Source organism: Varroa destructor, unplaced genomic scaffold (assembly GCF_002443255.2).
Source record: "Varroa destructor unplaced genomic scaffold, Vdes_3.0 BEIS01000007.1, whole genome shotgun sequence".
Lineage (NCBI taxonomy): Eukaryota > Metazoa > Arthropoda > Arachnida > Mesostigmata > Varroidae > Varroa > Varroa destructor.
This window is the reverse complement of record NW_019211460.1, coordinates 16,202,818-16,226,146: the sequence shown is the minus strand read 5'-3', so window position 1 is coordinate 16,226,146 and position 23,329 is coordinate 16,202,818. Positions and strand designations below refer to the sequence as shown.

The 23,329-nt window shown below is 43.2% G+C and overlaps 1 protein-coding gene and 1 non-coding gene across 3 annotated transcripts; one reads left to right on the top strand and one right to left on the bottom strand.

Moving 5' to 3' along the window:
• Positions 1 to 1,866: 1,866 nt before the first annotated feature.
• Positions 1,867 to 22,154, top strand: LOC111254619 (uncharacterized). Of its 2 annotated transcripts, none has more exons than XR_015316878.1 (5): positions 1,867 to 3,367; positions 5,471 to 5,689; positions 9,119 to 9,336; positions 11,594 to 11,807; positions 20,106 to 20,245. XR_015316878.1 is itself a non-coding variant. In XM_022815667.2 (5 exons), the coding sequence occupies exons 1-5, from the start codon at positions 1,867 to 1,869 to the stop codon at positions 21,744 to 21,746; spliced, it is 2,496 nt and encodes an 831-aa protein (XP_022671402.1). In that variant the 3' UTR covers positions 21,747 to 22,154. The 2 variants fall into 2 exon arrangements, 1 of the variants encoding a protein (XP_022671402.1); XM_022815667.2 differs by lacking the exon at positions 11,594 to 11,807 and adding an exon at positions 21,613 to 22,154 and having other exon boundaries at positions 20,106 to 20,529.
• Positions 6,943 to 7,015, bottom strand: TRNAK-UUU (transfer RNA lysine (anticodon UUU)). Its single transcript has one exon. It is a non-coding gene; the product is annotated as a tRNA-Lys (tRNA).
• Positions 22,155 to 23,329: the final 1,175 nt, after the last annotated feature.

Sequence of the window (23,329 nt, the reverse complement as noted above, 5' to 3'; positions counted from 1 at the left end):
TGCGTGCAGCTATCTCCATATGACTTTATTTCGCTTTATGAAGCATATAGTCGAAAATATGCTGTCAACACCGTAACTGACTGACGCCTCTCCGTCCCGTTTTTCAGTCTAATTTCAAGGGATGTAGAACGTTGGCAACAATATATCCAGCATGATAGATAAAACGTTACTGGTCCCACAGGCGATTAACAACTGCGGCGTTATCACAGTTTAGGCTACTATCAATTAAAAATTAAGTGAACTGCTAAAAAGGCAAAGAAAATATTTCTTCCTATGATGGGTTCGTACGTGCAGAAATCACTATGTTCATTTAACAACAGACTACATATCTCGCCAACATAAACTAATAACCCTTAATTATCTACCTCAACTAAATATCTACTTTTAAATGTCTAGTACATTTTCAAATTCTCTGTTTTTTCCCTAGTCCGTGATGATGAACAAGTTTACCGGCAAAACAACTTTATTATTGCCCTCGTCATCGTGTTCGCATAATCTGATCCATTCGGATTTTTTTGCCCCTGTTCACACATGGCCACCTGCTTGATGCTGTAGCTATTTCTATCCGCTCTTCAGTCCATTCTTCGGGCTTTCGACTAAATTTTGTATTATCGGCATTGCTTCCGTTCACTTCCTAGCTAATTTGCGACTGTTCCTCATCGTGTTTCGCCTCATCGCGACTGTCGCCTGCCGTGTTGCAGTTCGAGTAGCAGCAATATCCCAACTTGCGAATTGCTCCGCCACTGCAAAATCTTCCTCCCGTGGGGTGTTAAACAACGTTTATTCAGAATCCTCCCGATTGTCATCGTCGCCAACGCCGTCACCTCTGCCACCGCTACCGCCATCTTCTCGTAGCCCCCAGAGCCCCGTTATCCGCATTGCTTTCTACACTTCGTATATGCTCGCTCCAGCGTTTCCCAGCCCCACTGCCGGCACTGACAGCGATAGTCAGCTTATGATCTCGCGCACCATATTTTGCTGTAGCGCACCATGTCACGGTGCTCAGATCGTCCGATGGATAACGGCGGAGAGAGAAAGGTGCACAGCGGCGTGGCTCTAACTGTTGTTATACAGTCGCCGTAATGTCTATTACAGCAGACCTGCGTTGTTACGCTGTTAACGAAAAAGGTTCATTTTGACGGCGAAGGTTCACTGTCGACATTGTCGACGTTCACGGCTTTGTCGTGAGAGAGAAAGAAGGGGCTTTTGGATCGAAAATATTTTTTTTCGTTCTCCTCTTTCCCTCTGTATATACGTTCTCCTTTCCCACTACATTTCCTCTCAAACCTTTCGTTCTTCCTTCTCTTCTCTTCTGTCGTGGCGCCAACTAGCGCATGACCACTAGCTGGCTGACGTACGGCTTTTTTGCTTTTTAGGCCCTTAGTTTCGTTATACAATCTTCCCTCTAATTGTTGTTGATGGTAAGCGGGAGCAGCGCTGAGTGGTGGCGTCCCGGCCCTCGCCAACGTGAGGCACTCGCCCCTCGGCACTCGAACGAAGGGCCAACTGCGGCCAGCCATCGTGCCTCTGCTATCGTTGACCGTTCTTAATGGGTCCTTCTTTCTCCTTCTCCTTTGTCGATAAAGGCTCACGTGAGCCCATAAGGCGAGACAGTCGGCGTTGTCACCCAGACGAGTTCCTGTACTTCTCGTCGTTCTCGGGTTTTTGTGCCCTCATCATCGTTGCAGCATTTTTTGTCGTGGCGATGGTAATACTGGTTGTGTCTTCATTTTAGAAGTGCCCTCGTGAGTGGTAAAATAAACTTTAATAGAAATAGTGGCAGGTCTATTATTAGCTGTGTGTCGCGACCTTCCACTCCATTGATCATACTGTTCCTGTATCGCCGGCTGCGTTCGTGCTACCACCATGGCCGTACGCGGCCTCTTTTTTTGGTGTATATCCCCAGTGCTTTTTGTGCTGTGCTCGGTGTGTTTAAGCAGTTTGGTTGTGGAGGCAAAGGATGCTCTTAAAACACAGGGTGGAAGCTGGAAGCCTATTGTGACGGATCCGAAGACAGGAAAAGATGTAGCGATCAAAGTTACCGAAAAAGAGGTGCTCACTAAGACGCCACCAAAGGGTATTGATCCTAAGAAAATTAGTACAGATGTTAAGACGGATCGTTCTGGGCGAGTGTTAGCAGAGCAGGGCAACAGCGCCTCAAACGCGTTTTATGTATGGCTTCCTACGGATATCCTCAATATGGACAATCGTCCACAACAATTACATAGATCCCAAGGTGCAAGTAACTTCCGAAGACCTCAGGGTGGACCCTCGTTCAATCATCATAACCCAAGCAATTTCGGTCCCCAGCAAGGTAATCACGGCAGCTTTGGTCTTCAAGGTCATTCACGCAGGCCACTACCTGGACCCTCTCCCCAGCAATTCGTTCCGCCAAGTTCAAATCGGCACAATCCAAACTATTTGCCGGATCAAGGTGCTGACGTACAGCCCGGAGGCGTTCGTATCTACAGTGGATTCCGACCGATTCCCAATCCGCAAAGTTATAACCGTCCTCAACCAGCCTATCAGCCGCCACCCGGAGCCGCACCAAATCCCGTTCAACATCATCAGTCGCTTCAACAAGGACCCCAGATATACATACCTCAACAAGAAATTCCGCGACCAAACCCTCAAAGCTACCATGGACCTCGCGCAGAAAACGGCCATCAGTATCATCATCCACCTGTTCCTCAGCAATATCACTCACCCCCGCTGCAGCAGTATCACGCACCTCCCCAGCCAGCTGTTAACCAGCCGCCTGTAAAAGCTCCAGGTAGCAGCGGATATGGCGCTTCCGACCTTGATGATGATGACCTTCCGGAACCGGGCTACGGAGCCGCCCCACGGCCTCAACAACCGCCAGCACCAGCGCCATCTCAACCCAGTTACGGAAATTCACATCGCCCACCAACGCCAGAATACAATCAGCAGCCTCAACCACAGTTTGGCCTCGCAGCTCCACCTCCGCCTCCGCCACAATCTGAACGTGGTTACGGCACCCCTGCCCGCCGACCTTCGTCATACGGTCAACCTCCTTCAGCTCCTCAGTTCCATTCTCCTGTACCGGCTCCTCAGCCCCAATTGCGCCCATCGTCGCAGCCACAGTTCAAAGCACACGACGCCACTCCACGTCCGGTAGGCATCGTTTCGGCGCGCCCACAGTCTCCACCGTATAACCATGCTCAATCCCCAATTCAACCACAGCCGCCCCAGCAAGTACCTCCGCATTATAAGCCTGTGAACGCTGCGCCAGTACAGAGGCCACCTGCAGGCAATGGGGGCTATGGACGACCTGAGCCATTCGAAGAAGACGACTACCCTGTAACGAGACCAGTTACCATAGCGCCCTCTACAGAATATTATCCAGGTAAATATCTATTATCCTACTGAGTAGCGCAAAATGTTACTAATTATAGCACATTTGTTAGATAGTACGAAAAGAGGTGCGAGTGCGCCTCGATAAATATGCCATTATTCTATGATACCCTGATCACCAAAGGCTAAATCGGCCGCTAACGCAGAAACATTCAAAACTTTCAAGGAGACGGGCGATGTCCATCCATCATTCTAGAGTTATCCTCATCGATTGCCATTAATTATCGCCTTGATCACTAGCATCAAAGAACAGTAGTTTTTTCCTAACAATAATCCTTTCATGTACGTGCATGGTCCACTTTTGGTTGACCAAGACCATCTTCCTAGGAGGTCTTTCGATTACCAAGTTTTGCTCTGCTTCGCTGCCATGTTTAATTATAATCAAATATAGCTATGTAAAGACACGCAAAGGCGCGCCTCTCTCAAATAACGACGTTGCTATTGTTCTTGCCCCTTTCTTTACAAAGCAGCTATATCAGCCGTATTCTGTTGATTCTAGCTTCCGATCCTCTGAAACTCGGATCAGAGCAGCCCTTTGGCAGATCATGGTAACAAGCTCGTTGACCCATCATTTAACCAGTTAATTTTAATCAGTTAATAGAAAACAATTTCTGGGCACCAGCAGTGTTAATCGATGGTTCTGCATATTCAAACTCTACAATTGTGCTTCGTTAATCGTTGATGGTTAGTGCCGACGCGACTGTTGTTAAAAAAAACCTAGCCAAGAAAACAATTGAGCAAAAAGAAAGGGCATACTGGTGCCATAGCGCTGAATGAGCCAGTTAGTTAGAACTAAGGGGCGAAATGAATGTCCGTATCTATCATTACGAGTATAATACCCTGCGACTGATACAAAATACAAACAACAAAAACAGTAATAAAAAAAAATGATAGCTCCGAGAAAAACGAATTTGGCAACGCACAGTCGCTGAAAAAGCACAAGATGAGCCTCAGTTCTCTATTACGTTATATAGATGCAAACGACTGAAAGAGTTCTAAGTTGAGAATTTGCGTTCCGCGCCAATCTGTTATATAGAACAGTGTGTGTCTAGAGTTAATTAAGTGTCGACGGCTAGCTCCGTAATGGTCGATCTTGTTAATCCGTGATGTTCTCTAGAAGACTCGGGTTTCGAGACTGCTGGTCAAAATGAAAACTTTGTGCATTTTATTAATTAAAATAGGACAATGCAGAAAAATTTCAATTACTTATGTCTACTCTAAGCTGAGACGATAATGGTTTCACAAAATACGTGCTAACCAATGATACCTTATTCCGATCCGCCACTGATACCACAGAATACCTGCTCGCCTTGAACTTTTCATCCTAATACGTTGCCCTATGCCTTACACTAGAGATAATATTTATATTACAATATAATCAAATAAAACAACAATTCTGTAGCAATCTAGAACTGTCACGGCGTCGAAAAAAACGTTTCTAGGACCATCGTTGAGCCATAATGAGCTCTGAAATAGGTGCAACGGTTGTACGTGAGCCGAGTGGCTCGTTAACGATGAGTCGAAACGTAATAATTGATTAGATATATAGACTTCTAAAAAGAGTTGAGCACTATGATACGTACGAACTGTTTGTATTGGTTAATAAAAGCGTTGCAGGGACTACGCCAAGCGGTCCGTCTAGTCATTTTCTAATAGCCGTGGAAGAAACCCATGAAACCTAAGTGATACACGATCGTTATGATTCTTGCAGACGATCACACTTTGGAACTACTAATTCTTCCTGGAACTTTTATATTCAAAACGAACATTGCTGGGGTAACCCTTGTCCAAATCTTAATGTTTAGCGGCAAACATAATGTATTTACAAAGTTTGTCTTTTTTATGATGAATTTAGATGGTTACGTTTGCTAGCCAGAAAGATTATGTCTGGTGGAAGTTTGTAGAATGATAGAACCACAAAGCTGCCGTTAACGTTGCTATTTTATCATCAGTTGAGCATCACTATAAATTTGTCACATGCTCATGTAGTACGGTAAGACGGCTTTGAATAAAATCAAAGGTGATCGCGTTCACACGAGTGTACATTTATGCTGTGCAAATCTGAGTTTAACCTTTGACATCGCATTTCCTTCAGGCACCGTGTCACCCGGAGGTCATCAGGCCACAGCAGCTGAAGAGGCCGGTGTTGGAGTCATCGAGCCACGTTCGGCTGCCACCTGTGCAGCGACTTCGAGACCAACCGTGCGAAGTACCTCATCTCTTCGCGAAATCGCTAGTGAGCTTCGGGCCGATCTTATTTTCAACGAATTCGGTGTTTCCGACACTGATATTTTGTCTGCAGCAAATCAAGACGGTAAGTGACTCGCTGGTTAATGAATATATATAAGTTGTTAATTACCTAACTAAGATACTCTATTATGCTTTGTTGGCAACAATGCTAGAAGATTACGATGCCGAACGACTCTCTCATTTTAAAAAGAGCTTCTTCAAAGGAACTAAATTGTCTGATACCACCTTCTGCTGAAAAGATGAGCGAGTTTCCCAGTTTGCAATTATGAATATGCACTCGTCTATCGAGTGAGAAGCTAGAAGTTCACATTGTAGCGGATTAAGGATCGGGCACTTGACTTCAATTCTTGCTGCCCGAAGCTCGTCGGCATGATGTAGTTAATATTATATATTAACAGAGAGGAACACAATTTAGGCGCGGCCAGATATAAAAAAGAAAAACCCATTTCATGTATCAGGCAGCGCTAATGCTTATTTGTACCGATGTGTTGATACACATGTGGAGCGCTACGTATATGGCAACCTCGCAGTCATCGGTCATCGACCGAACACCTTCACCTAATCTAAGAAAATTCTCTGCCTGACGCCTGCCATCACTGGACATTAGTGTTTGAAGACTTTCAATAGCTATTTTCTAACACTGATCGTTACGTTACAAACGTAGAAAGTACGCCAAATAATAAGAAAATCCGTCGTAAGCGCCAATTCTCTATTTACTTTACCCTATTATATTATTATGGGCCTCAACGAGCCGATCCCGTAGTCCGATAGCACACCCGCAGCGTGAACAAGCTGCCAGTGTACTACGCCCGGCCCTGCTAATGCATTTGTAAATTTCTCATTGTATCGCTATGTAGGCGGGCGTATACGACCTTCTAATGAGGGTTTGCCATTGCGGGAGTTAGCTCAGGTCGGTTCTATATAATATTGTTTCAACTATCGTCAGAGACAATGTCATAAATAAGAAGCAGACAATTTGCAATGTTCATCAAATAGTAACATTAATAAGGAATACATGCATCAAACGTCCATAAAGGCGTAGAACTGTCACAGAGCGATATTCCCCATTGGAGAACGGGAATTAATGAGACGGCGCTGATCAGAATTGTTCACTTTTCAGGTATACAATGACAATTTCACATAAGTTCTACACAAGATTATTACACGACGAAATGATAAAAACAAAAGAAAAACGCTTTCAAATTTAACTTAATCGCGAATTTCTGTTAGAACAGCCTAAATGCTCATAATTATTTCGCGCAGTGCACTGTACAAATAAGCGTTAAGAAATCAGCTAAGAAGAATAAAAATTCATTCCGCCCAGACAGGGGCTCGAACCCTGGACCGTTAGGTTAAAAGCCTAACGCTCTACCGACTGAGCTATCTGGGCGATGCGGTAGCCCCCCTATCGAATTCACAAGAAAGGTCACAGGGCATATTAGTGAAGTACATAGACGGAACTGACCGTTGTGTGTCCAGCTGTTTTTGCGTGCATAGTGTTTGCCTGCGTACGAGATTTATTGCAGTAGCTAGACGGTGTGTACGTTTAACCGAATGTAACATGTTTGGTTCGCATAGAGACGAGCCACTCCATTTGTAGCGTGTAGTACATATCACTAAGCACTCCATAGGCAGCCCCTCTAAATAACTAACTGCCCGGTTTTGAGTTGGCGCGACGCTCTCTACATGCGGTCGGCTGAGTAACGAACCACTTAGGGCTTTGTAGTGGCGGTGATGCCGCCACAGCTGGAGGCAGTCAGCCAAACGTTAACCGGTCATTCAATAGGAGAGACGCTACCTGACGATCGTCCATTTAGCGACGTTTTGGTACACTTAAGAGTTATCTAAATCCGTTGGCGTGCTCTGCCCGCGAAGCGGCTTCATATTGTGAGCGAAACAAGACGAAAGCAACATGAACCATATAGTGATGTATTATATCACCGTCAGAGAACTGTGAGGCGTAAAGGCGAAGAGGTTCGGTAGATGCCATATGAAAACAAGTCGTTAAGAGGCCGGCGTTCGTGCCTGGTGTACATGATCTGATTGCTCTGAGGGAGCATTCAAAGCAAAATATGATTTGTTTATATAAAAATAATTCTTAATTCGCATAAAAAATATATTAACACTTTTTTGGATTGGCTGTTATCTATGTATATTTAGTAGCCTCTATCATTTTAGCCTTAGCTGACCAGATTACTAATCGAGTGAGCTCTTTCTAGCATTTAACACGTATACCATTAAAGTGAACCTGACCTTAAAGTGGAGTCGTGAACAGTTGTTACGCAAATATTGCAATGGCAGTTTTTTTTTTCTCTCTCATTTGGACTATCTGTCTTCGACTCTATCATTCGTCTCGCAAGACCCTGATTTGGCGAGCCGTACCGTAGAAGCTTGCTGCCGCATATTCATATTGTCAGCTTTCTGCTATGGGAAGATAGGCCATAATGCCTCGTCCGCATGCTCTGTCATTGAATAACAACGCCATCTTCGATATGGCTCAAACGACAAAAGTAACTTTGGCTCTACAGCGAACATCAGGTGAAATTTAGTTTGTTCACGCTGGAACAATCGTTGGACATCGGCGATGGTGTTATATGTTGTTTTGACTATCGGTCAATGACTGTCGTTATAAGGAAAGCAGTGTTACTTACCTCAGAGAAGAACTAGTCAGATACTTTTCCTACACATTGAATAGCTTTATTGGTCTCCTCCGGTCGGCGTCACAGTGTTCCCTCCACGCTCAGTCCGGGTAATGCCACTCAAATTCGTGATTAGAATCGAACGACAAAACGACGAAACATTGTGTTTGCTTCGATCCCTAATAACTTCAGAGCAAGCATCTTATGGTGATGGCTAAAGACAGGGCCGATTCTGCCACTGCTGCCCAGCAGCTTAACGGCGCTTCAACTAATAGCTACGTTGAGCGAGCTGGTTTCGTGTCCCTCTCGTAGTCTTCAACCAGGCCTATGTCAGTCTTGTTACTTTGGTAACAGCAGAAGCGCCCCAAAGAAGTGTCGTTTCGGTTGTTGTTGTTTGACTCTGTTGTTACTTTGGCCTCAATCGGTCCAAATTATCGGTTTCATCACATCCTACAGAGTCACCGTTGCCGACGGAAGAGGTAGTACGCGATCGCTTTGATGGCTGCTACGTCATCAAAGTGGGCCGCTCCTTTCTGGCGCGTTTTACTATATCAAGTGTTGCCTTCTTGCTCTCGCACGTTAGAAGGAGTGACGCGTAAAGAGAAACGTGGACAAAAAGGCTTTATCAGGCCGCAAAAAGAAAGCACTAGAACTCCGCAAATGTTGTTACATATCTAGAAAATAATAAAGATATTAATAATAACAATAGCAGTTATCTAGATTTATTAGAGTGCACCTTTTTTTTTTAAGTTAACTTAAATGATAAACGAAACTGCCGCTTGCCTAAAGTATTTAAGATTAAGAGTGATCAATGCTAAGGTATGCGTCCTTTCTGCTCTATACGTTGAAAACAGGCCAATACACGATTTTCCTGCCGGCAAACGAGGCTCGACTGTTCACCAATCCTGAACTGCTAGCGTATTGGCGTCAGGATCGCGATTCGCTGATGCGAACTCTGACGAACCACCTGGTAGCCGGACAAATTTCTCTGGATCAACTTCGCAAAGGAGGATCGTATGTCAGCCGAACCGGCCAGAATGCCGTACTCAATGCACGTGGACATGATGATGGAGTAAGCTACCTTCAAAGTTTATCGCCAACCATATTATATTGATTTTAGTTCTTTTTATTTAGATAATATTTCGCCCTATCTGGCCTTCGATCTTCACCCTTGGAGGTAGCCAATAATCGAAACATATAGAGGCCATTCTTAAGCTTGACCTGTTTTTCAACTGCTGTTGGAGATTGGGCCGCAAACTTTTAAATTACTCAGGCGTCGTTGCTTAGAGCTTCGTCAGCGACACATACTACACAACTCTTGGGAATAATGCAGGAAATAAGGTAAAACCTTGAAACTTACAGATCCAAAGCAGGGTACTTCTTTTTTCTTTGCCTAGATTTGACGTGTATCAGATGATTCCAAAAACCGTATTATCTGTGGGAAATTATTTTTCTGTAATCAAGGTTGGGACCTGAACTACTGTCGTCTCAACGCTGATTCAAAAACGTTTTACGTCTGTATAGATTCTAGCCCAAATTTGCAATCGACACGTGCTGCACTTATCTAACTTACAACTTGTGGTGTTTTTACATCATTAAGACTCCCCTACATACGAATTTCGAAAGATCTCTATTCATCTTCGTCACAAATCTACTCTTTTCCGACACATTCAAGTTCTACATTTCATCTCTGCTCCATGTCTAGTTGAATTTTTGCTACCAAGCTAACTGCATGTAATATTCATCTATACTTTTGGCTCATATTTATCCTCTTTCATTTAAATTCGCCAGATCACGATCAGTTTTTAATGGTTTCATTTCATTCAGCTTTTGTTGTTTACCTTGTCTAATACTTTTTATGTACATATTTATCTATGTGCATAGATTGTGCGTGGATAATAAGCAGGTTTCGTTTGCAGTATTTATTGACAGATTATATATTTGCCGCTGTAGATATATATATATATATATATAGAGAGAGAGAGAGAGAGAGAGAGAGAGAGACGGGGTAATACACAGTTATACCCATTCGATGTACCTGTTGTCATCAAGGCTTACCGCTCAGCTGACCGATCCGTACTAGACGGTGGCGTATTCAGCCTTGGCGATGACTATAATGGTTGCATTGAGCTCTGAACTTGGAACCGGTGTTTTTACCAAATATTGTTGACGCATTGTACGAGAGAACGAATAGAAGCTAATCTCGAGAGAAGGAAAGCGCCAAGTGTGGTTATAGGACTGGATTTAAGTGTACAAATATCTTAATCAGTAAATGGCTATCGCAGCGCATGACGACAACGAGACTGAGGACTCCGTTACCACTAATAGCTACGATCCAAACGCTGACGAGTTGATTGATTCGAAAATGCGTCTGGACGGATGGCCAGAGTGAAAATGACACACAGACAAGTATGTGTGTTTCTTTCTTTTGGTTATTACTGCAGCTGCCGCTGCTGTTGTGGCTGGCGATGGTGATATGTTCAGATTTATTTTCGCTCTTGGAACAGTTCAATCGGAGGAGTAGGTGGACTGAGAAAAATTGGCAAACCAACACGCTGTAAAGGCGCGAGATTGTCGTTGTTGTTGCTGCTGCTGCTGCTGCTGCTACTCCTGCTACTGCCGTCAACACCTCTGATCATCTGCTGACGGTAGGGTTCACGAGGTAATTCCTTTGGGCTACTGCGTGGGGTAGCTGGCTTTAAAAAACGACTTTCGCATACGCCGCTGTCATCATCTCACGTTGGGTTTTTCGGTATTCTTCGCGTTCCTTCTGTAGACTTTTCGGTAGCACTGCCACGGTTGGTCGTTACCGTTGACGTTGTCGAGTCATAGCTAAGAACTGAATCGAGCTGAGAAAAAGCGGTGCTTATAATAAATATGCTCCATCAGATTTGACAACAGCTCCACTGACTGTGTGAACCTATTCGATGCCATATCCGTCTAAGCACAATGTTAGCTAGAGCATCGTGATATCGTTTTTGTGCTTGCTAATATTGACCGAAACAACATCATCATCATCATCATCATTTTCAGAGCTGCTCCTTGTTCTATGCGAGTAAGCTATCCGGATCCGTTATTGTTCACGTTGCTATCTCTGGTAAACACACACACACACACACACACTCCACACACACACACACACACACACACACACACACACACACACACACACACACACACACACACACACACACACACACACACACACACACACACACACACACACACACACACACACACACACACACACACGTCTTCATCGAATGTATCCAGTACTCGTTTTGTTAGAAACATCTATTTATTTGTCTATTTTTCTTCTCCTTTTAAAGGTTTATCATTTAGTCATTAGACGAACTTCACTGCGGATTTACCACTGGCATGACGGGAGCCCTCAAGACGCTGAACAGTCACTAGTGTTCAGTCATTTTAACAGCAAGGTCTTTGTTAAGATGTTAAAAATGAAAATACTTATACGCGATCCTTGAGAAAATTCAGTTACTTCCGGCAGGAGCTTGCGTTAATGTCATCGTTACTATCAAATTGGTGAGTGTGGTTTCTTGGAAAATACGCTTGATCCTAAAGAAAATGAAAGCGTAGAACGTATTCCTTCGTACGATTTCACTTTCTAACCATTCTACATTGCTCGACACGCGTATATCAACCTGTCGAGCGTTGCAAAAGGAAATGAAAATTCGACCAACGTTGCGTGGCTCATTGTGACGTATACCCTTAGTTATAATTACTTGGTAATATTCTAGCTATATGCGACAAAAAGATGACCAGAGACGGAAGTGTATAATAATGTTAAGGAAAGAAGCGCTAGGTGATCTGGAAATAGTCAGTGGCTTGGCTCGTTTTTTCGGCAACGCCTACTGAAATGGTGCGCTGTCCAGCATACAACGCATGGCTTTTAGGGCAGTCCGAGCAAACGGGATGCTCCTGCCGCTTCCCGCTATAGAATTGTGATACCGTTTTTCTGCCTTCTGTTGTTGAATAGGATTTGCTTTGTACGAACGCCACGCCTTGGTTAGTTGAGTGTGTAGACGTTGGAATAACAACAGTAATTGTTATTGCTACCATTTTACAAAAGTCGTCTCGTAACCTTACAGCGACAACGGTTGAAATGCCCTCCCGCACTCGCGGTGTCTGTTTGGCGATTGCACTTATTCAGCTGGCGATCGCGCATATAATAATCGTCTGCCATAGACACGTCCATTAAGCAGAAGTAGCCACCCATTACGACACATAGGGCAAGGGCTTTGAGATGTGGCAGTTCTTATCTGCCCTGTATATCGTAAATAGCTTTATTATATAGGTGCCTTTTCAAGTACGTATTCAGTTGAAGGAAAGAAGTAGTGGTCAAGCCAACTCGTTGGCTAATTCTAGAGCTCGATTATGCTTGACGGGTGCACACATTTATACCAAGCATGCGTCGGGCCTTTTTTTTAAAGGTCAAGCGAAGTCGTCTGTTCCATAAGCTGAACGACTCAGTGGCCTTCGTTTCGTTCAATCGTCTGATGTACGTCTCATTCCGTCGCATCTATGTGTCTCATCGGTATGTCGACACTCATCACATACACTGGTGATTTGTCATCTTTAAACTATAAAATTAAATATGGGGTGAATGCAATCCGCATTTACAATATAAACCCTTAATCATCGTGAGACTAATCAATTCAACGACAAAGTTTGTTATTAACGATATGAAACACAGGGAAAACGACGTCGGTCTATGTTCGATTTATATATTGATGAAGTAGGTCTTTGCTTCATCAGTAACAAACTAAATGCAAAACGTGCCGAGCGGTTATGCGCTCGCATATTATCTATTTACTCGATAATCACAATTCAAACGTCAAGCAAATAAACATTGTTTACAAAAAAAAAAGCGAGATTTTAGTTTGTCTCACAAGATACCCATTTGGAAACGTTCACGTACGGGCTTTGGTGTGCGCATTCAGACCTCTTCAATCCAGAAAGCGTGACGCCAAGATTTTTCCTGGATTTTTCCATGCATCGTCGAAATTCCACATTTGAGCACCTGAAAATGGTCCGAGGAACGAATGTTCGCCAGGTTATAGTTTCACTACGGAAGTGCGACATAATTGTCGTTTACTTATCGATACATCGTGATTTCGATAGAGGATTCTTGTAAAGTATGAAAATTTCCGCACGCATACACTTGGACTAACGGCAATAGCTATGTTTTAAGCAGGTAGCTAAGACTAAGCATTAAGCCACTACGCAGAGCAAGCTTCAAAGCTATCGCACTCTCATCTACTACACTATAGACGCTAGTTTATGCATGAAGATGAGCTAGGTGTAAGAACAATCAATAACAATACGATCAGATATTGAACGCCGACAGAAGCTGCGTGGTGGTCAACCGCGATCGCGTCCACTAGTACAACCTACCTATGTCCCGTGACAAACAAAGCTCATATCGGGAATAAATATTGGCAGACATAGGCATCAAAAACATCGAATGCCTGTGGGGCAGTGACGATGGCAACTGACTTGCCTATGTCGTTAGTGGGGCCATACGTACGTGCTCTGTTTCAGGCGCAAATGGTGCCAAAACGCCTGTGGATTACTTACGATGATGGATACCTTACGTAACCAGTCACGAAAGCTTTCAGCCACACAAGTATAAGCTCTGGTTTATCGTTACCTTCAGCTCACCACCCTCCGGTTTTTACAGATCCAAAAACGGCATTTCTCGCCAGCTTTTGTTGATGCCCCTGAGTCGAAGAGTAACATTAGCAAACGCCGCCAACATCGTTGATGCCGTCAGTGACCGCGGATGGACTCAGGCAGCATCTCTTTCGAGCGCTTCCCAGCTCGCTATCCTCCGGGCCATCTCACATACGAACTTCAGTGTGCCTTGCTTACTCAGATCTTTATCCTAAGGGAAGTAGGACGAAAAGAAGAAGGCAAGGAAGATCTACCGCGTAGATTCGGCCCTTCATACCTCTGGCGTTTTCGATCGCCAAGAATGAGCATTAGGCCGGTAATTTAACGAGAAAAGGAGCTATTCAAGGGGGGACGATCGTGGCAGAGATCCGAGAACATCTGAGATTTCGCTGCTGCTGCTGCTACTTCTGGATCGATCAGAGAAGGCCGGGACGCCCCAGGAGGCCACTGACAGCATCGGCAGGCAAATACTTATCGAAGCTGTCATAAAGTGGTCGGACCTTGCCAGTGATCGACTAACCTATCGGTCCATGGCAGCGGAAGGTCAAAGAAACATTGTGGATACTTGATATTATACAATGCTGTTGTATCAAGTGTGCCGACACTCAAAACCGGGCACGTCGAAGTGACGAAAATGTCTGATTCGGTGTCAGCGTAAAGAAGTATGTAATCTCAAAGCCATAGAGAATCAGATTAGGGAATAGATCTAGCTTAACCAATGTCACTCTCTGACAGGGTTTAGGAACTTCATTGTTCTTCGAGTCTTTCTTTAGGCGTACGTGAGCTGCCGCCATTGCTGAAATGCAACTGGAATGGATTTGGGATTATTTATCGTACTTCCATTCTTTAGTCGGAAGTATTAACATGTATTATGTGTATAAAGCCTTCAGGCCAACAATGGCGTTCGATAACGATCAATCTATATACATTAGAGCAAAGTAAACCTTTTAAAAAGCTGCAGTATTCAGGCGGGCAGGTCCTAGATTACTACAGTCAAATATATAACAGTTCCAAAGTACATGAAAGAATAAGGATAGGCCAATCAAATGAGGATCTTCTTATCTATCAAGTATAAACATTAGGCCAATTGGGCATAACGATAAATCTGAACAAGATAATATTAAGAGATTCGTTGTGGCTTAAATGTAACATACCCGTACGTGATCACATAGCCAATTAGTAACTTGTTTACTCGCTCAATTAATTGGACACCCTCGTCAGGGAGAAGCCTACCGCTCAGCGAGTTTTTCAGGCTAGTTTACATGCATACAATACGACCACACGTGGCTAGTACTTTGTTAAGTAAAGAAATCTAGCAGACTTCTATACTTTTACAACGAGCGCTGACAGGCATAGCAAATGTTGTCTCTACATGTCCCTCAGCTCATGTTGGTAGGCTGGCAGAAGTGACAATCTGCTAAGCACTTTACGCCGCCCTGTTCACGGAAATTCAACACTGGCTTTTTGAACACTCCATACAGTAAAACGTTATAAATGAGAGGAACGTTCGTCGCGGCTGTAACCTTCTAACCAGCCGCTCTTGTGTCGACTCTCAAGTTATACATTATATTTGCTTCTACATTACGATAAATAGTACCTTGCGCTGTATTTGTTTAACACAGTGTTACGGCGACAGCTGCTCCCGCAGCTGTCTTTAGCGTCCTTAATACAGCCCGTGCGGCTATCCATTTGCTGGAACGCGTCGGGAAACGTGTTTCATCCGATGCGCCGGCTCCCTAATTCATCTTGTGTTCTTCCCACGTCAACTGACGGTTTGGCTGACTGGCGAAAAAGTGAAGCTTCGTATAAGTGACAGTTCGTCGCACGGCCACTCTGAAGAGTGTCGACTTTTCGAGCCACCAACGTACTACTATTATCGAGTTACTATGTAGACGAAGGAAATGCAATCATATTTCTAATCCTCAGCTATAAGTAGCTTCGAATACTATATAGTGGAGCAGCATAAATGGGCCTTTGAAATGAAGGCTTTGTAAGTGTTTTCCTACCTAGGTGAGACACTAAAGTACAAAATCCTTTCCCTCCATGTTGCACCTACAGAGTTTTATCTGGTGGCAATAAACAGAACAATCGCCTTCTTTCCGATATGAATATGAATCTTACGGACATGGTGGACTTCAGACATCTAGGATCGTAAAATTTTAGAGTTATTACCTTTAGGCCATCCGACTCAGTTATTACGTCACGTTGGAAAATATGTATTTATTTTACAGGACTCTGGCTCCACATCTTTCCAACAGGAAACACACATTGCGCTGCAGCCAGACACATACGCCTTCCTGTCACAATCGGTTTCAATAGCCTTTGACAGCAACGATGACCGCGACCGCTGTTTCGCAGAACCCGCTTTAGCAACGCGTTCTCCATCCAAAATTATGGCATCTAGCAGATCAAAAAATCCTGACCAAAAAACAGCACTGCGTTAGGTTTTCCAATCCTAAAAGAATCGGATTCCCTCAGGAACCACTAAACTATTCGAAACGCTGTCATAAACCAACAATGTCGACTATTCCGAAGCGGCCGGCGATATCTGACATCATAGCCATTCATCGTTCAGTTAAGAAGTTGCGTTGCCCTGTCCCAAGTCAGCTTACTCGCAGAGCACATAGTACTTCTGTTACTTCGACTATTCATGTAGTGGCTTCTACAAGAAGCAGAAGCAGCTTGGTTGACAATTGTCATTAATATCGTTGCTTCCTTAAACTCTTTCCTGATGATTTCTGATCACCTTAATGGGTTTATGCGTAATCCGTGTTTTTTGGCTAGCGGTGGTTAGAATAGGGATCTAAGGAAGTGACCACTTGGAGCTCGTGTGTGGATTGTACTATAGATATCGTCTTGGAAGTGGCACCCAAACAGGAAACGGGACACAGCATTTAATCCATGGTAAAAACTAACTCTTGTTTGGTGTTGGAGTGAGTGATCGTCGAAATGTCTCCATGCCTCACTTTGATGACGAAAAAAAGTGTTCCCTATCTGAAAGTTACTTCCAACAGTGTAAGATAAACATTACAAACCACATACAACATAATCACACGCGTGGTAGCTTAAAGTTAACAGCCACAATCTTCTTCATTTCCTTCTATCTACATATTTACTCTGGATTAATTTTATTGAGTTTTACGCAAAAAAAATTAATTTATATGATATTATTATTATTGCTAAGTTTGATCATAACACTTTCTCAGTAACGGCAAGGCGGCAATGACCGCCGCTGGCGCAAGCATACTAAGCTTTGACACTTCATGTGTGACCCGTTCTGCGAAAAATGCTCCCGTTATGAATATATTATAATTATTATAATTATCAAGATTTCTCCGCGGCGATTATAATAGACAAGGACGTGAGAACGACGCGCCCTTTCATTTCTACTCAACACTGAAGAGTATGCTCCTTTCAGTCTTCGCCATTTAGAGGTCGTTGAGGTACCCATATCAGCATGCTCATGGGTCCGCGAACGCTTTCATTATGATAGATTAATTCGTATTAAACAAGAGAAGAACACAATTAGATAGACTTATGGAGGAATGCTTATGGGATCCTTATACAGACAGACAAAGTCTACAATAAACACATACACGTATTAAAGAGAAAAGAAAAACGTGTCTCTCCGCGAAATTATTTAATAAATAAGTCCATATGCATTCATTGATGCACGTGTCCAGAAGGGCATATAATTGAAGGCCTGGTAGCATTGAAGAAATCCGTTAGTTCGTAATATCAGTAAAAGCGTTTACGTGCTCGCCTCGATAACAAACGCCTGAGACGAGCTGTTGGAGCTGATATTCTCATTGTTAATCTCTTTATTATTTTACTATCCACCGTTATTCGACGCGATACAAGGTGCATGACAATACGACTGAAAAAATTGTCTTATTTTGCCCTGCAGCTGCTTTGGCGGCGCGTATTTCTGTTTATTCGGCCTATCTGCCGGTCCATGCCGTGTTCAGGATTGCACTAGAAATATATTTCGACTGTGAAGGCCCAGTAACATTGACTGCTAACCTCATCTTTGCTCTCTTTGATTTCCCTAATCAATCCAGCGACACGGACGGCAGCAGAGCTGCGTCAGCGAGTCCATGTCTCTGCGTGTTTATCTTTATTTATATTTAACAGGCCAGGACGGTAAACTGATGTGACAGATGCCATGGTACACGTCGATGTGCAAGTGAGGTAACGAACCGCTTTCACTCTCGCCACAATGTTGTTCGGCCTCTCTGTGATGCCTGAACTTGAATAAATGCTCAATCGCATGAATTATCAGACGAACGACATCTGCCATCTTGATAGCACGTACGACCCGTTGCCCACTGGTTATCGCACGTGTCCCAATGCAGTGGGGTTAACTAAACTATGCAGGGGGATTTTTAAAGTCCAATTGTTGAGACGATATTAAGCCGTCTAAATAGAACTGCCAAGTTCCAACCGTTGCGTAGGGTCAGTCCCTGCGGCCACCACTGCTTCGCAATGTTTTAGACTGTTCAGTTAATAATCGAGCAGTATCTACGGCAAGGCGAAAAGACAGCATTACAATGTCGCCGGTTTTGTGCCCTCGTTACGTCAGAGTTCAGATGAGCTTTGGCTGATGCCCCTGCTGCTGGCGCGACAACACCAACGTCTAACGGACGTCTACGCCGGCGACCCTGGCCAAAGACATTTTCGCCTTCAGACGCCGGTTAATGGCTACCCTGCCTTTTTACAGGTTCTATAAGGTTGTCGCCTTTCCTGTCAGCCGTACACACACTATAGATATGCTGGGTATTCAGCGTACTTTTACACAGTGTACGATATGAACGGTAATATTATGCTATTGTAGCATGGGCGGCATATTCGACGATGTCTTTAGTGACCAAAGGGATCTCAGCCGATGTAAATTTGAAATATGTCGCCAACGGCGCTGTTGTCGTTATTGTTATTTCGATGCTCCGCAAGTGCTTGCTTCTGCTGGCGGTGTATTTAGCAAAACGTTTAAAGCGACCTCTCTTGGTAATTGATGCAACTATAATAAGAATGGCGTCAGCTAGTGCTCTACCAGTGGGAAATGGAGATTTTCAATCTGTTATTGAACACGTAATGCTGTATAGCATATTATAGATGTGCTGCGACCGAAATTATGATCCAGTTGTGATGCTGGCCGTGGCGGGCTGGCAGCAGTTCGTACGTGGGAACCGGCCGTCTGACATTCAGAACCGCCCATTGCGCCTAGTCCTGTATGATAATTAGTTACTTCGTAACCATCGACCCAATAAAAGGTGCTTGTTACTGCGCCATTAAGATCAATTTAGCACGATTGCGATTGCTCTTTACACCGATACCGGCTTAGCTGATTCAGCAATACGCGTGTTTACGTTGGCGCGTAAAGAAACCCGTCGTAGAAATTCCACTAGAAAAAAAACAAGTATTATAATACGATTGCTAAACAATACTCGCTAGATAGGACACTCTATGATTCGAACGCGCGGAACACGTTGCTTCCGACCGGCTAGGAAGGAGCATTTTGGTCTTTCATTTATTCACAACCTATATCAGAAAGCTGCGAGAATCGTGCCTATAGGACAAATATAATGCGATTTATAAGGCGGGCGATTAGCAGTAGTCATTTTGATGAAAGTATGATCCTCAGCGGAGCATTTATTATTAGTTAAATAATAATTGTTATTTCATAAAATGAAATCAAGCAAGTTGATAGAGTTTTGATCGAGACCCGTTAATTATGGCTCACGGGTATACTTGATATGAAACGGATTCGATTCGTATTATATCAGACTTTATAGCACGTTTACGCTGTCTTGTTATTATAGCTTCCAGTTTTCTATATGTATTATTTTTATCTTTTGCTTGTTTTAAGTTGGCCCTCGCTATACGCTTTTTGCTATAATTAAGAAAGCCTAATAATATAATCGAGTATATTGTAAAAATAACCCTGTAGTATTACATCTGTCGCCCATTTATTAACAGGCGTTCGTCAACTGGTCTCAAGAGATAAGCCTTTTACGGATGCTGTAATAAGTGCTGATGTATGCCTTTCAGAAAAGCTATTATAAGGGCACTTGTTGAGTTTATTTTCTAAAACGTCTAAATAAACATTTATTGTGCTTGAAGTTATCTTTAATTTTTATGTTTTTTTAGACAGTTACAGTCAATGGCCAACGCGTTATCTATGCCGACATAACAGTACCGAATGGAGGCCTGCTGCACATCGTTGGCGGATTTTTGCATCCGATAGCTGACAAGGACATCATTCCATTGGTGCAGGACTGCGGCAAATACGACGGATTCGTCACTCTGGCTGCTGGAACAGGATTTAATCAGGAACTGCAGGGCAGTCCTGGTGGTTATACGTTATTCTTACCGAGTAACGACGCACTGTCCAAGGTGCCGAAGGACGAACTCGATGTTATTCGAACAAACACAACCGCTCTCCGGGAGTTCCTCCGCTATCACGCTGCTGAGGGCATCCATTTTTCTCACAATCTTCGTGATGGCCAATATCTGACTTCGCTGCATAACAAGACTCCACTGCGCGTTAGCGTTAACACCGATGGGTGCAGGCGTAAGTGTTTTTCGATTAATTAATCTTTTTTTTTTTTATTATCTGCTAAAGTCGTTCATAGTAAGGCATAAACGCAGCGGAACACGAGGCGTGCTAAGCGAAAGAATCGAGCAAAACATTATCAGAGTATTTAGACATAATTTGTTCTCTGTCTTCACCGGTGAACAATGACTGATAAATCTGTCAGAACAACGACACCTTAAAATAACTAATATAGATGCAGATATATGGATGAAGCTCGCTCAAGAGCTGTCAAATGACTAACCTTACTCGAACGAGCACGTCCTAGATGAATTCTCAAGCTTCTGTCATACAATCCAGTTGTACGGACACCAATAGCATAGTCGTTGCGTACCAATATCGTTCAATGATAAATAGTCAAAAACCGTTTGAATAGTTTCCAGGACAGCTAAGTATAGAAAAAAAACAAGTTTTGAGAGAAGAGAATGCAAAATAGGAAAGCATACATAAATTTTCAAAGCGAGCTTAGAGATAGGTTTGTCTTTAGGCCTAAATGCGGCTGAGTGCTACGACGTCGTTATATTTCGAGCTAAAAAATGAAAAAAAAATAGTTTTCTGGTAGATATTTATTGTATTCCCACTTGTTCGTGTCGCTGTGGTACAATTTTTTGGTCGGGAACAAGTAAAGCATAGACATCGCCGCGTCCGTTTTTCAAAGCGACCTCCGTTTATACGATGTACAACAGTTGATGGCGGACATTCTAAGGGGAGACTCACTGTTTTATCGCAGGCTGACAGCAGCTGATACCAGCAGAATCTTTTCTGTGTAGAATGCCATATGCACACATTGGGACCTATTGCGTAGGTCCGCACATAACTATTGCGATGATAGGAGATAAGCAATGCGATGATATAAGCGTATTTGAAAGCGTACGCTTTCGCTCATTTCGCATCGCCCAGTACGATCTACCAATTTCCATATAAGTCTGCGGCATATCTAGGCAGACACACAAGGTCGTGTTTGATCAGATATATTTAAGATAACCTGTTGTGTGATCCTGCATTAGATAGCACTGTTAGAGGTAAACATGTGCTGATTTATTGCCCCTTTAATGTTTTCAGGACGACTCTATGAAGTGAATAATTCACCGTTATATCGCGCCGACATCCCGGCATCGAATGGCGTCGTTCACGTTATCGATTGGGTTTTGCTACCGAGTGACCACAGGTGGTGCAGTAACGTTATTTTGCCTTAGATTCGAAATTATGCAAAAACTTGAAAATGCCTATTAACCTATGAACGTTTGGTGCAGAGTGATGTGAAATGATAATACTGTATGGGTCCACCCTTTCGATCGGTGCATTAGAAACGCTATAAGAGAAAAATAACCTAGGACTCGAGCAGGGTCTGTCTCGAGGTAGCAAAACTAGTTAATAAGTTTTATTAAATTAAGTTTAACAGCGAATAGAGGAGATTGAAAAGTTAAGTAGTCAAACTGAGAAATAGGAGAACTAGTTAACAAGTTCCATGAAATTGTGTCTGACAACGAATATAGGAGAATGCAAAACTTGAGAACCTAAATAGTCAAACGTCATAATTTATCGTGACCATCCCTGAAGATTAATATCAAGCACGCTTCTGAGTGTCAGAATTTCATCAATGAGATTTACATATATTTTCAATTGTCTGTTCTTATATGGTCCCTGTGCATGAGTGTCGCCTGCATGTGGTTTTGTCGAATTGTCAATGAGTTAGATTATGTAGGAAATGTAACTTATGGAGCGATATGGAGGCGAGGTCATTTATGGCGTCTACCTCAAAGTGCTTCGAGCTCACGTCTAATACTGTTGTTAAAGCACATGGCTTCGGGCCAGTTTCAAACCCACAACACCACCCCACGGGTACTTAAAATTAGTAGGTAAAGACCACTAAACCATCATGGGGGTGCCACGTCATGGAATCATCTTTGTACTTCTTTCCCATGATCCCTCCACTACAGCGGTGTTTTCTATACACAGACTCGATAATAATGTTTGGTGTACTACCGTAAAGTGTGCCAATGTGAGTGATAGGTAAGCGAGCAAAAAGGTAAAAAACAAAAACTTTTTTAGTCCATTCCAATCACTGCCATCCGCTGCTGATATATCGAGACAACGGCAAAAGAAAAAAACACAAAAAAGAAGAGGAAAAACATTAAAAACACAAAAAGTCGGGTGTGGCAATTGTAGAATTACTGCAATATAAAGGACGCGTTTTTAACATTGAAAACAACTAGCCCGCCGTGTATACCGCTGCCATAGTTAATTGTGTGTGTATGTGTGTATGTGTGTGTGTGAATGCAATGAAATTCTGAAAATGTTTGGCTTTGTTATGATGATTATTATAAAAGTGAGAGACTGAGCGCGCATGGAAAACTCATGGAAACAGAGGAAAAAGGTGAGTGAAAATTAGCTGTAAGGTCAGGTAAAATTCTTGTTACAAAGGTAACCCTCAGCAAAAACAACAGGATGAAAGAAATGACAATATAGGCGCCTATCGGGCGAACGCGCAATGTACAGGACTTTGTACATACTGTTTTTCTATATGACCTTCTTCACTGAAGCTTTTTTTCTACTTATCTAGATACGTAACTGCTACGAAACTAAAACTCTGCTACCACAATGGTAGGTAGCTCATTATATTATTAGGTGGAAAGATGGGTAAAATTCCACGAACGTTTAATGGGTATGCGCTGTGGAAAATGTGTGAAGGACGATCGCAGGGCCGATCACATAGTGAATAAGTATTGAGTACTTAATGTTTACGAGAAAAACGACCGATGCGTATTATATATATATA

Bases quoted from the DNA above. Each gene is read 5' to 3' on its own strand.
- LOC111254619 (XM_022815667.2), top strand. From the start codon at position 1,867: ATGGCCGTACGCGGCCTCTTTTTTTGGTGTATATCCCCAGTGCTTTTT. The intron at 3,368-5,470 runs GTAAATATCTAT...CATTTCCTTCAG, and splicing joins CTCTACAGAATATTATCCAG to GCACCGTGTCACCCGGAGGT. The intron at 9,337-20,105 runs GTAAGCTACCTT...ATGTTTTTTTAG, and splicing joins CACGTGGACATGATGATGGA to ACAGTTACAGTCAATGGCCA.